Below are 13,534 nucleotides of genomic sequence, written 5' to 3' on the forward strand. Positions count from 1 at the left end.
CTGGTGAAAGTGCAATTCTAAGACTCTGGTCGTTGCTTAAGTGTATAGATAAAAAATCTTTTTTTCATGCATTATTTTCTTACTATATTAGTATAATCACCAAATCGATTATTTCGTATTTATCTCCTGAAACGATCTACATTAACTTTTCTATCCCTAGAAATGTGTTTCCAGAGTCCCAGGTTTAGTGACTTCCTGTCCACCATCACATCAGCTGAGTAGTTGTCAAATTTGAGGGGAGCAGAGAAGATCAGACACCAGTCAGCAGGTCAGAGGCCATCTCTCATTTTACAAATCAATCGCTTGATTTATAAATGGAACAAACACCCCATCAGACCAGGTAATGACCCATTATGAGACAACAGCCGTCTGAGAGGAGATGTTCTGTATCACAAAACATGGGAAACAAACAAACTCTAGGCATTCTGAAATAAATAAAGCTCAACAAAAAAACAAAACCATATCAGATCCTGATGTAATTCATTTTGTTGTTGTCTTTATTAGTCATTTAAAAAGAGGTCTAGAAAAAGTGTCCAGGAAGAGATTCTACTATTTATGCAGCACTGCCCCCGTGTGGCCACAAAGACACACAACAGCTTCATTTCTCAGCCTGTTGCCTTCTTTTTCCTTCATGATGTAAACAGTGAATGAACTGAAAGAAGTCAACCCATAAACTGTTAAACTGATACAACAGTCATGATGATTATGTAACAAGTTGTAGTTGACTTTCTGGTGGTGGTTTTGGTATACAATTTAAAAGCCATTTTCTTTTATAAATACACCATACACTTTGTTCTTGACCATTTCTTTTCCTCATGTCCTTAATGGACAGTGGAGGAACACTACATCTAGCTTCTGTTTAACATTTATCCAGGCGCCCCCACACTGTACCTCTACAGAAACCAAGGGAGAGAGACAGACACACAAAGATTTCCACTTGAATCTTGATCTCAAAATAGAAAAAGTTTTATCACAAAATAATTACAAGAGCACAAATAAAAACCAAAGACAAATGAAATAAAAGGCAAGGCCCTGCGACTGAACACAGCACATCTTGCACCTTTAAAATTCACAAATTTCACTTTTCTTTGTCAGTCTGTGGTATTAAAAAAATCTCAACATGATGACCAACGTTTGACCTTTCACCTCTAGCATAGTTTTCTCTGGATTTCAATCTGGCCACTCCTGAAATGACATTTATCAGTGTATGTACAGCATCCATTTTTGGTTTAGACAGTCTGACACAGACCGTCTCCATGGCAACCTCCGAGACTCTTCTTTTCCTAAAAAAAAAAAAAAAAGTCTATATGACCACCAACAAACCTGTTACACCATATTTTTTCACCAGCTCACCTTTGCTGAAGGTTCTCATACAAATCTAAACATCTTTTGAGAAAGTCCACATCACTCTGATCTGTAATGAAAACAGAAAAACAATGACAACACCAGCAGAGGCCTCCGACATAAACCTGGCAACATAAATCCAGATAACTTTGCTTATTTATCTCTTAAAACATTCAACAAAGATTACATTTCTAACAAATATACCAATATCAATATATATTCCAGAAACAGGACATTCCAGTTAGATCCTCTCCAAACTTACACTGGGCAGCTCAGCCCATCATCCACTTTTACAAAACAGAAAGCCGCCTGATACAACAGCCCCAAAAGTGACAAAAATCCACCTCCAAAAAGCAAAACTTCTCATAATGGAAAAACAAAAAAGATTGTCAGTCCTATCAAACACTTTCTCTTAATCTAAAGAAATTATTCCAACATCAAACTGTGAAATTTACAAATAACTACCAAGTCTCTCATGAGAAAACTCTTGTTCACATTAGAGCTGTGTGGTACACAGTACGACTGATCTCTGTGAGTGATTCATTTCACAAAGTGTTTCGGCCTGGTGGCCAGTACCTTTGAAGGAAGTTAGTAATCTGTGCATAACAGAGCCACGTCTCCATTTCTAAGCAGAGACAAATCTCTGTTTTTTAGGGAGAAGAGAGAGCCCCACACGATGACTCGATGCCAGTAACAGTCTTTTACAGAAGTCTGCAGGCAGCCCACCCTGTGCAGGAGCCAGCTGACCAGCAGCAGCACTAATCTCCTCCAAAGAAAAGTTAGCATCCAGGACAGCTCTGTCCTCAGAGCTCAGCTGAGGAAGCCCCTGCAGCAGCTTCTCCACGCAAGCTTTGTTACTTTACTCCATCCCTAACATGGTGGTGTAAAAGTCCACGGCATACTGACCTGCTCTGCATCCAGGAAAAACCACTAACGCCACATAAACTACACTAACAACACCATACACAATTACACTAACTCATCATCAGCCTCACAACACACCACACATAAAAAAAACACAACTTTCAGCCAGACAAACCACACAGTCCACCAAACTTCCATCATTCACCAGAGAGAGGGAGAGATATAAAACGAGAGAGTTTAGTGGATGTGTGTTTGTGTGTGTGATACACACAATTTATGAATGTACTCTTCAATAAAGGTTATGTAGTTGATGAAAAGTGGGTTAGATTAAATGTTTACATTTCTTGTGCATGAAGTAAACTATAATATTTATATGTAAAATTCCACACCTACACCTGTGCGCCCTCACACTGCAGCACATTTTACTCCCCTGGTTGCAGAAACCGTTCTATATTTTGTCACAGCTGCAAAAGAAGCTCCACTCAAAGAAACTCAAAGATGATGGAGAGGAAGAGATTTCAGAACATGAGGCAGGAAGGTGGGGAGAGAGTGAGGCGGTATGGCACACAGGAAACGGTCGAGGGCAGACTCAAACCCAAGCTCCTGCAGTGGGAACTCTAACGTTTAGTACATGTGTCCCCACTCAGCCAGGTGAGATATAGCGGAACCATCAATTCAGAGTCTGACAGTAAGGGTGAAGACGAGCCTGACTGTTGGTCTGCTCCAAAACAAGCCCATAAGCAAGCTTTGAAATAATATGTTACAAAATTGTGAAACTGCGACATGAAATTTGATTTGAAAATGAAATTCATCCTGATCAGGAGCTGTTATGATCTAAATGGTGTTCTAGATCCAGTAAGCATTCATTCAACTTGTCTGCAGCAAAATTAAAAAATAAGTTACCACAAGTTGTTTTTTAAATTGGTAAATAATTGATAAAATGTTAAAAGTACTGGTTGTGTTTGACCTCATCACCAGGATGAGTTGGAAATACCTCAAATTCCCTCAGGTGGCCTTTTGCTGGTTGGATTGCCACTACAGTCTGTAAACTGTGGAGGTAATTTTGTGAGCTCATTGGATGAGCAGTTTCTGAAATACTCAGACCAGCCCATCTGGCACCAACAACCACGCAATCTCTTTCCCCCATTCTGATACTTGCTTTGACCTTCAGCAGGTCATCATGAACATGTCTGTATGCTAAAATACTTTAATTTGCTGACGTCTGATTGGTTCACTAGACATTTGTGTTTAACGAGCAGGTGAACAGGTGTACCTGGCAAAGTGTGTGTAACCCTCAGTGTTACTGACATGTTCCACACTGATGCACAACAATACTCTGTGCCCCACACTGTTTTATTAAGTATGTCTAATCACTGTGGACATTACATGTACCTTCTTAAAGGAGAGGTCAAAGGTCAGTTACCTTTATAGGTTCCTGCTATATGTTGTGACATATACACAGCACAGTTGTAGGAATGATAGTTTCTAAGTTCTAAAGCTTTTTGTCAATTTTCAACCAATAAATCTTAAAGTTGACCTCGAAGACCACAAGTTTGAATGGATTGTTAACATGACCCCACTCTACAGCACTGCAACATTTTAACATGAGTTATTTAAGACTTTCCAGGTATCCTGGTTACAGAAAAAGATTGATGAGCAGAAAAAAAGAAACAAACTTTAATTGTTTCTGATTAGAAGCTGTACAATCCGGACTGACTTTAACAAATGTGCTATAGGCTCAGCTGGAAAATAGTGAGCTTTACAAGACTGATTTTGTTCCAAAGGCTTTCACAGACCTCAACCAATCCTAAGGCTAATTAGCACGGCTAGAATTTTAAAAACATTTGTTAAATGTTGTCATTGCTAACATATACCTGTTTTAGAGCATGCTGAGTAGCGAGAATGCAAAGTTATTGTTACCTCTAAAAAGAAAAATGTGAAGATGTGATGTTAGCATGAGCTATATAGTATCTCCAAAAGTTGATTCTGTTCATCTGGACTTTACGTTTTGTGGGAAAAACGTTTCGTCACTCATCCAATTGACTTCTTCAGTCTCAGCTGACTGCAGGTTTCCCCAATCTTACAGGGAGTGCAGAATTATTAGGCAAATGAGTATTTTGTCCACATCATCCTCTTCATGCATGTTGTCTTACTCCAAGCTGTATAGGCTCGAAAGCCTACTACCAATTAAGCATATTAGGTGATGTGAATCTCTGTAATGAGAAGGGGTGTGGTCTAATGACATCAACACCCTATATCAGGTGTGCATAATTATTAGGCAACGTCCTTTCCTTTGGCAAAATGGGTCAAAAGAAGGACTTGACAGGCTCAGAAAAGTCAAAAATGGTGAGATATCTTGCAGAGGGATGCAGCAGTCTCAAAATTGCAAAGCTTCTGAAGCGTGATCATCGAACAATCAAGCGTTTCATTCAAAATAGTCAACAGGGTCGCAAGAAGCGTGTGGAAAAACCAAGGCGCAAAATAACTGCCCATGAACTGAGAAAAGTCAAGCGTGCAGCTGCCAAGATGCCACTTGCCACCAGTTTGGCCATATTTCAGAGCTGCAACATCACTGGAGTGCTCAAAAGCACAAGGTGTGCAATACTCAGAGACATGGCCAAGGTAAGAAAGGCTGAAAGACGACCACCACTGAACAAGACACACAAGCTGAAACGTCAAGACTGGGCCAAGAAATATCTCAAGACTGGTTTTTCTAAGGTTTTATGGACTGATGAAATGAGAGTGAGTCTTGATGGGCCAGATGGATGGGCCCGTGGCTGGATTGGTAAAGGGCAGAGAGCTCCAGTCCGACTCAAACGCCAGCAAGGTGGAGGTGGAGTACTGGTTTGGGCTGGTATCATCAAAGATGAGCTTGTGGGGCCTTTTCGGGTTGAGGATGGAGTCAAGCTCAACTCCCAGTCCTACTGCCAGTTTCTGGAAGACACCTTCTTCAAGCAGTGGTGCAGGAAGAAGTCTGCATCCTTCAAGAAAAACATGATTTTCATGCAGGACAATGCTCCATCACACGCGTCCAAGTACTCCACAGCGTGGCTGGCAAGAAAGGGTATAAAAGAAGAAAAACTAATGACATGGCCACCTTGTTCACCTGATCTGAACCCCATTGAGAACCTGTGGTCCATCATCAAATGTGAGATTTACAAGGAGGGAAAACAGTACACCTCTCTGAACAGTGTCTGGGAGGCCGTGGGTGCTGCTGCACGCAATGTTGATGGTGAACAGATCAAAACACTGACAGAATCCATGGATGGCAGGCTTTTGAGTGTCCTTGCAAAGAAAGGTGGCTATATTGGTCGCTGATTTGTTTTTGTTTTGTTTTTGAATGTCAGAAATGTATATTTGTGAATGTGGAAATGTTATATTGGTTTCACTGGTAAAAATAAATAATTGAAATGGGTATATATTTGTTTTTTGTTAAGTTGCCTAATAATTATGCACAGTAATAGTCACCTGCACACACAGATATCCCCCTAAAATAGCTAAAACTAAAAACAAACTAAAAACTACTTCCAAAAACATTCAGCTTTGATATTAATGAGTTTTTTGGGTTCATTGAGAACATGGTTGTTGTTCAATAATAAAATTATTCCTCAAAAATACAACTTGCCTAATAATTCTGCACTCCCTGTATGAACAGTGCATGTATATGGTTACCTGTCCCCTTGCAAAACTTTGCTAGACCCGTCCCTGCACAGTTACCAGCTGTCAGTAGAAAAGGATCCTGATGTTATTTGTCTCTTAGAAACAGTTCATAACTTCCCTTCAACTCATTCATGTCACCTAAAAGGTAAACCTGTTTCTCCATCACCTGTTCAGCTCTGATGATTCAGTAAGGACATCTGCTGGTTTCATCTTCACGTTTCCCTCTCACCACATATCCAAACCGATATCAATGACCAGCAGCTGTTACAGCTGTGGCTCCAGCCAACATCAGCTGATACTAGAAAGCAATATTAAATTAATTCTAACAGCAGCTGATCAAGCTTTAACCTGCTGTTGTTGTTTAGAGCGACCACCGCTGGTTTCCTCTTTCTGGCTCGAAATGTGTGATAAACAAACAAGAGAAAAGCAGGCAGAGCTGTGTTCAGTTTAAGAGAGAGGTTTTTGATACCTGAGAAGGAGTGCAGCAGCTCCATGGTGTCTGTGGCACAAGCAAGGTAACCATCAAGCTCAACTGCACTTTGGAGCCTTCTGGAGATTGGTCTGGAGAAGAATTCATCTTCATCAGATGACTCTCTTTGCTGATCCTCACTCTCATGCTCTGTTGTTTAGTATTCAGGACAGACCATCAATAACTTACAATGTATTAGGTGAAATACTCACTTAAGCATCTGTTCAAATGTAAAAATACACAAAAATGGGATCACATGAATCCTTACCAGCCTCTGTTACATCTGCTCTGTCAGTCCAGGAAGTCTTGAACTTGGATAAGAGGACTGCAGCTGCAGCCAACTCTGGATCCTCCATCATCGCTCCAAAACGCTTTTGAAGGCCATTTTGCAGGGCTCTGATGAGTGGCACGCATGTCTTGCTTGATGTCTCCAGCCTGCTAAGTTTGGACAGTAGTTGTTGGATTACTGGCAGGAGCCATCCCATAAAGGAAGTGGACTCAGACTGAAGAATGTTTGAAGCTTTCACCAGTGGCTTCATGGTGGTACAGTACTCCCTAAGGAATGCAACTTCTGCAGGACTCAACCTGTAAGACACAACAACAAAACCCACCATGACTATAATAGGGATCTTCTGATTTAATATTAAGAGTCTGCTCACGTTTTTAACCATCCATTAAGGAAAATTCACAAAATTTGCAACCATATTGGTAGGTGTCCAATTTTACTCACACTTTCACCTTGAACTCCTCACAAATGCTCCTGATGGCATTTTCCCCCTTCTCATCAATGATGCGTATTATCCTTTCAATGGCAAGGTTGGCTGAATTCCACTTTGTTGCATTGTGACGAATGATCTGTAGTTCACACTTGTCCTCTACCACTTCATTAGCCAAATGAGTTTTGTTCCAAATGGCCTGGCATTTTGCAAAGGTTGCACGGGAGAGCCTCTTGTAGGTTTCATTCATGCTCTCTGCTAGGGCAGCATCAGATGTTGCCACAAGGTTTAGCAGGTGACATGCACATCGCTGATGAGGCGGGAGTTGATACTCCAAACCAGAGTCTTCATCAAGAATTGCACTTGCCTCATGGTAGTCAATATGGTCAGTCAGGTCAATAGTTTCTGGGTCTGCTTCATCTTCAGCTTCATCTGCATCATTTTGTGCCCCAAACATGTGGAAGGCCTTGACAAAGTTGGATCCACTATCAGTTGTGGTTCTTACAACTTTGCCTCTAATCTTGTATTGGCAATGGATATCATCAAGCGCACCAGCAAGCATGTCAAATGTGTGAGACCCTCTCAATCTTTTGCATGCTGGTGCTGCAGATCTTCTTTCCAGGGACTCTTCCTCTATCCAATGGCATGTGACTCCAAGGTAACTTTTCTGATGAGCTGACCAACAATCAGTAGTGGTAGCAACCAATTTGACTTTATCCAATGCTGCAACCAAAGTCATCTTCATGTGATCAGCAGCTTCACAGATTCTGGCACAGACAGTGGGTCTGGAGATGACTTTGGCTTGAGGTTGTAATGTGGTAACCAATTCTTTGAAAGATGGCTGTTCTACCACTGCAAATGGCTGTAGACCCTCACATATGAAATTGATGACAAGCATGTCAACAGTTGCTTGTGGAACATGTTTGTTTGCAGCTCTCAACATCAGGTCTGGTAACTTGGCTTGTGTATTTGCTGAGAGCTTGTTTGGTGTGGCTGTGGTCTTTCGCTGACGAGATGTTGATGCCACAGTGATATTGTACTGCTCAATCTTCGATGGATGTTTCCTCTGTAGAGATAAATATTATCATACGTCAGGTTCATACATTACTTCATAACATCACTGTGATTAACACTACAGGAAAACACATTTTTAAAACATCATTCAACTAGACATGAGCTAATCTTTGATTGTTTAGCATAGTATAAAAGAGTGGTGAATTTGGTCAAATCTTGCAGATATATTGCTGTATTTATTTATAAACCAATTTTGAACGATCATTGCAAAAAACATGAATTTCTGTATACATTCTAAGTTCTGTAATCTGTATACTATCTGTAAAAAGAGTATCGACCAATGTATCAGTATCTAAATTTTTAACTCCTTTTTATCAGTATCACCCTAAAGTTTTCAGTATTAGTCAGGTTCTAAAAATACTAAGAGAGCAAAATATGTGTATATAGCAAATGTAATTTAAGAAAAGGGATCACATACACAAAAATGCTGCCCATACAGCTAACAAATAAAATCAATCCACATTATGTTCTTTGAAAAATATATCATATCGGGAAACATGTAACCCTACTGATTAAGAGCCACGTCACTATGATAGACCTATATCAGGCCAATGATCCTGATCAACTGATCCATCAATCGGGCTCTGGTACATGTCAGCTGAGAGCTGGAAGATTAATTTGAGATGCAGCTCAGCACTGTGTTCAAGTTTTGTTTTTATTTTTTATATAGGCCAGCTGATTGTAGGCCTGTGTGTTTTAAATGACTACAAATTTTATTTATTGTAATGACGGTGGTTATCCAAATAATAAGCTAAAACATTCCTACGAATTTAGCTGTTCAGTGATGACACACGAATCGTACTTCCGGGTCTAAAGTAGTCTGCGTTTAATATGGCTTTTGTATTGTTAACATGTTTAATGTTATGTATTTTCTTCTATTTGATCTCAAAAAGCTCCTAAAACAGTCAGTGATCCCTGTTGACCTCCCTCGGCTTTTATTACCGCTAATCATTTATTTAAGCTCAGTTTTTAAAACCTTAGGATGTAACTACAGCCCAGCCCATGCAGCAGTATATGAATGACTAACCTCGTATTGTGGATGGATTATCTCAGTTGTTCTCCTGGCTGAAGTTTGGTCCTTTTACAGCATCCTGCCATGCGATTACATTTGTTCCTGACCACCGAGAACACTCACATTAACTTTTATCGAGTGGAAAAAAGTTAGCTTGTTTATATTATGCTAACATAGCTGTGTCGCTAGCGGTCACGTAGCACATCATTATATACCAGCTAGCCCAACTTCAGTAACCCTACAAACGTCACTGCTGTTTAGTTTTCTGTCTTCATTTATGCTGGAAGTGATAGCAGAGCTGTACGTTTGAATTTGTTTCCAAAACCTGCAGTCAGGACATGCTATATTGTATTTAGATAGAAGCTAGCGAGCTAACTCCCTGCTAACTTCTAACTCTGTTAAATGTCATAAATTCCGTTTTCATGGATGCCTGGATGTTAAACTCAATTGTTACACCTGGTAGAGCAGAACGCTGATCATTTTATTAAAAATGAAAGACTTTAGACAGTTTTTCAACTCTCAGTAATGCCATAGTGATCGTTTGATATATGGACCTGCAGCGGAGTTTAGACCCAGACACGGCTAGTGAGGTCAGACTGAACAACCGGATAGTTCTATCCCGTGCACGTGTACACGTTGACAACCGTAACCATGGCCGCCGAGGGTATATAAATGCTGCACAAGGTTCCAAACCTCCGTTTACACTTGCTCGTGGACTTGTTTCGACCTGCTCCAACCTCAGCCTGTGGAAAGCTAAGTTTTGCAAACTATTTCACTAAAAGCGGATATAACTTGAGAGCAGAACAAGTACTTCATCGTTTGTACTTGTTTTTGTTTTTCAAGTTTGAAGATGGCTCGCCGTGGACCCGGACTCCTCGACTGTCACCTGGACTTCGCTGCAGGTAAGTGTGAAAATTTCTTTAAATGTAAATTACTGTAATAATTTAACAAGTTCCAGTGTGAATATCAAGTTTTAACGTGATCAAATATGTGTATTTCAAGTCTGTTTCCCGTAAATTGTTTGTATGTTTAAAATTTTCCGGGAGAGGTGTAGAAATTATTAACGACTGGTGTATGAATATGAAAAAAAGGTGTTACTTTGACTTGAAGGCTTCAAATTTGACACTTTTCTTTAAAATGAAATGGTTAAAAATAGCTTAATGGACTAAAATTTGTAAAATGCCCAAAAATCAGTTTCTGTGGTAACGGCATCTTCAAGATGTCACGGGTCAGAACACGCAGGCGTAAACACACAGATCCAGGTCCCCTCCTGACATCCTTTTCTTCTCCGGATCAAAGGCTTTATTGACATAAACTATATTTTTTCTCTGCTGCAAAACACAAAGATAAAAAAATGCAAATAAAATAATATCAAAAGGATATGAAAACAGTAGTAATAATGGCATTAAGACCTATCTTCTGTTACGGTAATGCTTTTAACCTTATTAGATAGCAGAGAGAGATATTGTACACAGGGATATTTACACAGGGATAGCATGTTTACCACAGATTAGATGTATCTGTCCTTATGGCAGATACAGTCCTTGTGCACATTTCTAAAAATGTGGATTCTGGGTTAAGAGTTTCTGTTTGTTTGTTTTTCACTTGACCATCATTTTCAGACATACCTGCAGAGCTTTGTGTGTGCAATTTTTACTCTTGCCAAGGAGGTTGTGTTTTTATTAAAAAAAAAAACAAATAAAAAAAAACAAATATAAAAAACATATATATATATATATATATATATATATATATATATATATATATATATATATATATATATATATATATATATATATATATATATATATATATGTGTTTTGTTTTTTTTTATACTTAGGACATGCGATTGGTACATGTGGTCTAAATGTTACATTATGGTTTGCATCCACATATTTACCTATGAGCTTTTTTCAAAATGTGTGACATCGTGAATTGTAAATAAAACAGGAGAATGAGCTGCATGGTTAGTTATAAATGTACTGTAGTATATTTATATAATAAGTTACTCATGTCCGGCTATTTACAAATCAATACCTATTATCCATTACCTATTCCAACATAGTGTTTGCATAAAGGCTTACAAAGAACAAATAAAACAAATTGAATGTACACAAAATACAGTGTCATATATAGTGTCAATATAGTGTCACCTTAAAAGTACACAGAGTGAGCTGCCTTGGTGGAGGTTTGGTGGTCTTCTATTAAAAAACTTCACTTAAAGATTGAACAAGTAGAAGTGTCATTCAGTCTGACATAAAATGCTTTTCTCTCATCCTCTGCTCAAACTAACAGATGTAGGTCTGTTGCTTTAACACTGGGTGTCTATTACATTCCTAATGTTATTTTAAAAATTGTTTCCTCACAGGGCGTCTTGACTATGTGGTTGAACGCCCTGCAGAAGAAGGCCTTCCTGAAGTCATCAGGATCCTGGATGACAGTCTCCAGAGCACCACCTCTTCTGGTGAAGCTCAGGACACTGATACCCAGCGTATCAGCGAAGGTGAGTATGGTGAGTATTTTATCCCTCTCTCATCCTCACCCTTATCTCATGAAGCACCAGATGCTGATGACAGTGAACAGCAAGGTGAGTATGGTAGGTATTTTATCCCTCTCTCACCCTCACCCTCTTCTCATGAAGCACCAGATGCTGATGACGGTGAACAGCAAGGTGAGTATGGTGAGTACCCCCCCTACCTACCTATAGACGATGAAGAGGTGAGTGAACAGACTGACAATTCATCTGACTGGAGCGACTCAGAAGAGTGGGGGGATTGGCTTAGCGATGACTCTGGGTATGACACCATGGATGAGAGAGATGATTCCCCTCTCATCCGGGAGCACCCTCCAGAGCCGTTTTGGCACGATTGGCAACGTCCTATTGCTCCAGGTGCTGCCCCCATCGCCATGCCGCCTTTCGGCCAGGCCAATGCCCCATTCTTCCCTCGAGTTGTTGCCCAGGTTGGTGATCCGCCAGCTGCTCCTCCCCCAGCTGCTCCTCCCCCAGCTGCTCCCTCTGCTGCTCCTCCCCCAGCTGCTCCCTCTGCTGCTCCTTCCTCAGCTGCTCCCTCTGCTGCTCCTTCCTCAGCTGCTCCCTCTGCTGCTTCTTCCTCAGCTGCTCCCTCTGCTGCTCCTTCCTCAGCTGCTCCCTCTGCTGCTCCTTCCTCAGCTGCTCCCTCTGCTGCTCCTTCCTCAGCTGCTCCCTCTGCTGCTCCTTCCTCAGCTGCTCCCTCTGCTGCTCCCTCTGCTGCTCCTTCCTCAGCCGCTCCCTCTGCTGCTCCTTTCTCAGCTGCTCTGTCATCTGCTTCCTCAGCTGATCTCTCTGCTGCTCCTTCCTCAGAAAAGAGAAGCAGAGAAGACATCTGCACCGAAGAGGTAAGTGCAAAGAGGTGCAAGGTGAGTGACCAGTTTGATGCCCCTTCAACATCCTCAGGTAGTTTTGGAGTCAGACGTTTCTGGGAGAGGCCTTTTAACCTTTCCATGGATGACAGTGACTCTGATTAGTTTATGTTAGAACGTGTTTTTAAACTTTGCCTTTGTGTTTTTGTTTTTACAGATATATGAACATGTGACTCGCACATGTGAAATGTATTTCTATTTTTTCTTGATATGTGACATTAATATTAATATTACATTGTGAATTAAAGGTCGTTTTTTAGTTGTTATTACTTCCAGTTACGTCCAAGATGGAGCAAACACCCCACCCAGAAGACAGCCTTACCCCAACCAACCCGATGAGAAGGATGGATGACCAAGTGAAAAACGGGAGAGTGGTGCTGTGTTCCAACTATGTAAGTTATCACCTCACATTGACAACAAACTGTATTGAAGACAAAATTCTTCCAATAGTTGGTATAAATCATCATCCTATGTCAGCAGCACTGTAGGTTTAGCTTTATTTATATTTTTCATGTGTATACGTTGGGTTTAAAATAGTTTTTTTTAACAACATACTGCAGCTACCAACAATGAAAATGCTGTTTTGTGTTAAAATGACGTCTTTCTTGTGTTATTACTTTGCAGGGCAGCTGAGAGTGGACAGAGCTGCACAGAGGACCAAAGATCCACTCTCAGCACTTCATACCTGACTGGCCACAGCACCAACCCTCCTCACCCTGGGTGAGGAGGGTCCTGACCCCGCCTGCACAGAGGGAGTTGTGAACATGCACTTCTGTGTCGGTGGGTTTAGGATCCTCCTCACACTCACACTGATGAAGACTGTCACTGGAAGATGTCTCCATTGCATCAGCAGGACGTAAGCATTTGTAAAATATTACAGTTTGTGATGTTTTATACATATTTTTATTGCATCATTTAAAACTATGAGATATAAAATAAACCAATTTTCATAACATTTTCTGTGTATTTAGTTGTTTTCTTAATAAGTTCTTTGGA

At 40.5% G+C, this 13,534-nt stretch overlaps 2 protein-coding genes across 2 annotated transcripts; one reads left to right on the top strand and one right to left on the bottom strand.

Annotated features, from left to right (window-relative positions):
• Nucleotides 1-950: 950 nt before the first annotated feature.
• On the bottom strand, nt 951-8,539 carry LOC146707253 (zinc finger BED domain-containing protein 4-like). Its single transcript, XM_085458573.1, has 5 exons — nt 7,068-8,539; nt 6,606-6,922; nt 6,338-6,487; nt 1,354-1,414; nt 951-1,283 (listed from the first exon to the last, which is right to left on the bottom strand). The coding sequence occupies exons 1-5, from the start codon at nt 7,994-7,996 to the stop codon at nt 1,079-1,081; spliced, it is 1,662 nt and encodes a 553-aa protein (XP_085314699.1). The 5' UTR covers nt 7,997-8,539; the 3' UTR covers nt 951-1,078.
• A 598-nt stretch (nt 8,540-9,137) lies between these two features.
• On the top strand, nt 9,138-12,643 carry LOC146707254 (uncharacterized). The gene is made up of 2 exons (XM_085460845.1): nt 9,138-10,041; nt 11,508-12,643. Exons 1-2 carry the CDS (start codon nt 9,990-9,992, stop codon nt 12,641-12,643), a joined length of 1,188 nt encoding a protein of 395 aa, XP_085316971.1. The 5' UTR covers nt 9,138-9,989.
• The last annotated feature ends 891 nt before the right edge of the window (nt 12,644-13,534 follow it).

The sequence above is a fragment of the Copadichromis virginalis genome, linkage group LG6 (genome assembly GCF_057382275.1).
Source record: "Copadichromis virginalis isolate Kocher_CV1m ecotype Utaka linkage group LG6, C_Virginalis_male_GT1.1, whole genome shotgun sequence".
Taxonomy (NCBI): Eukaryota; Metazoa; Chordata; class Actinopteri; order Cichliformes; family Cichlidae; genus Copadichromis; species Copadichromis virginalis.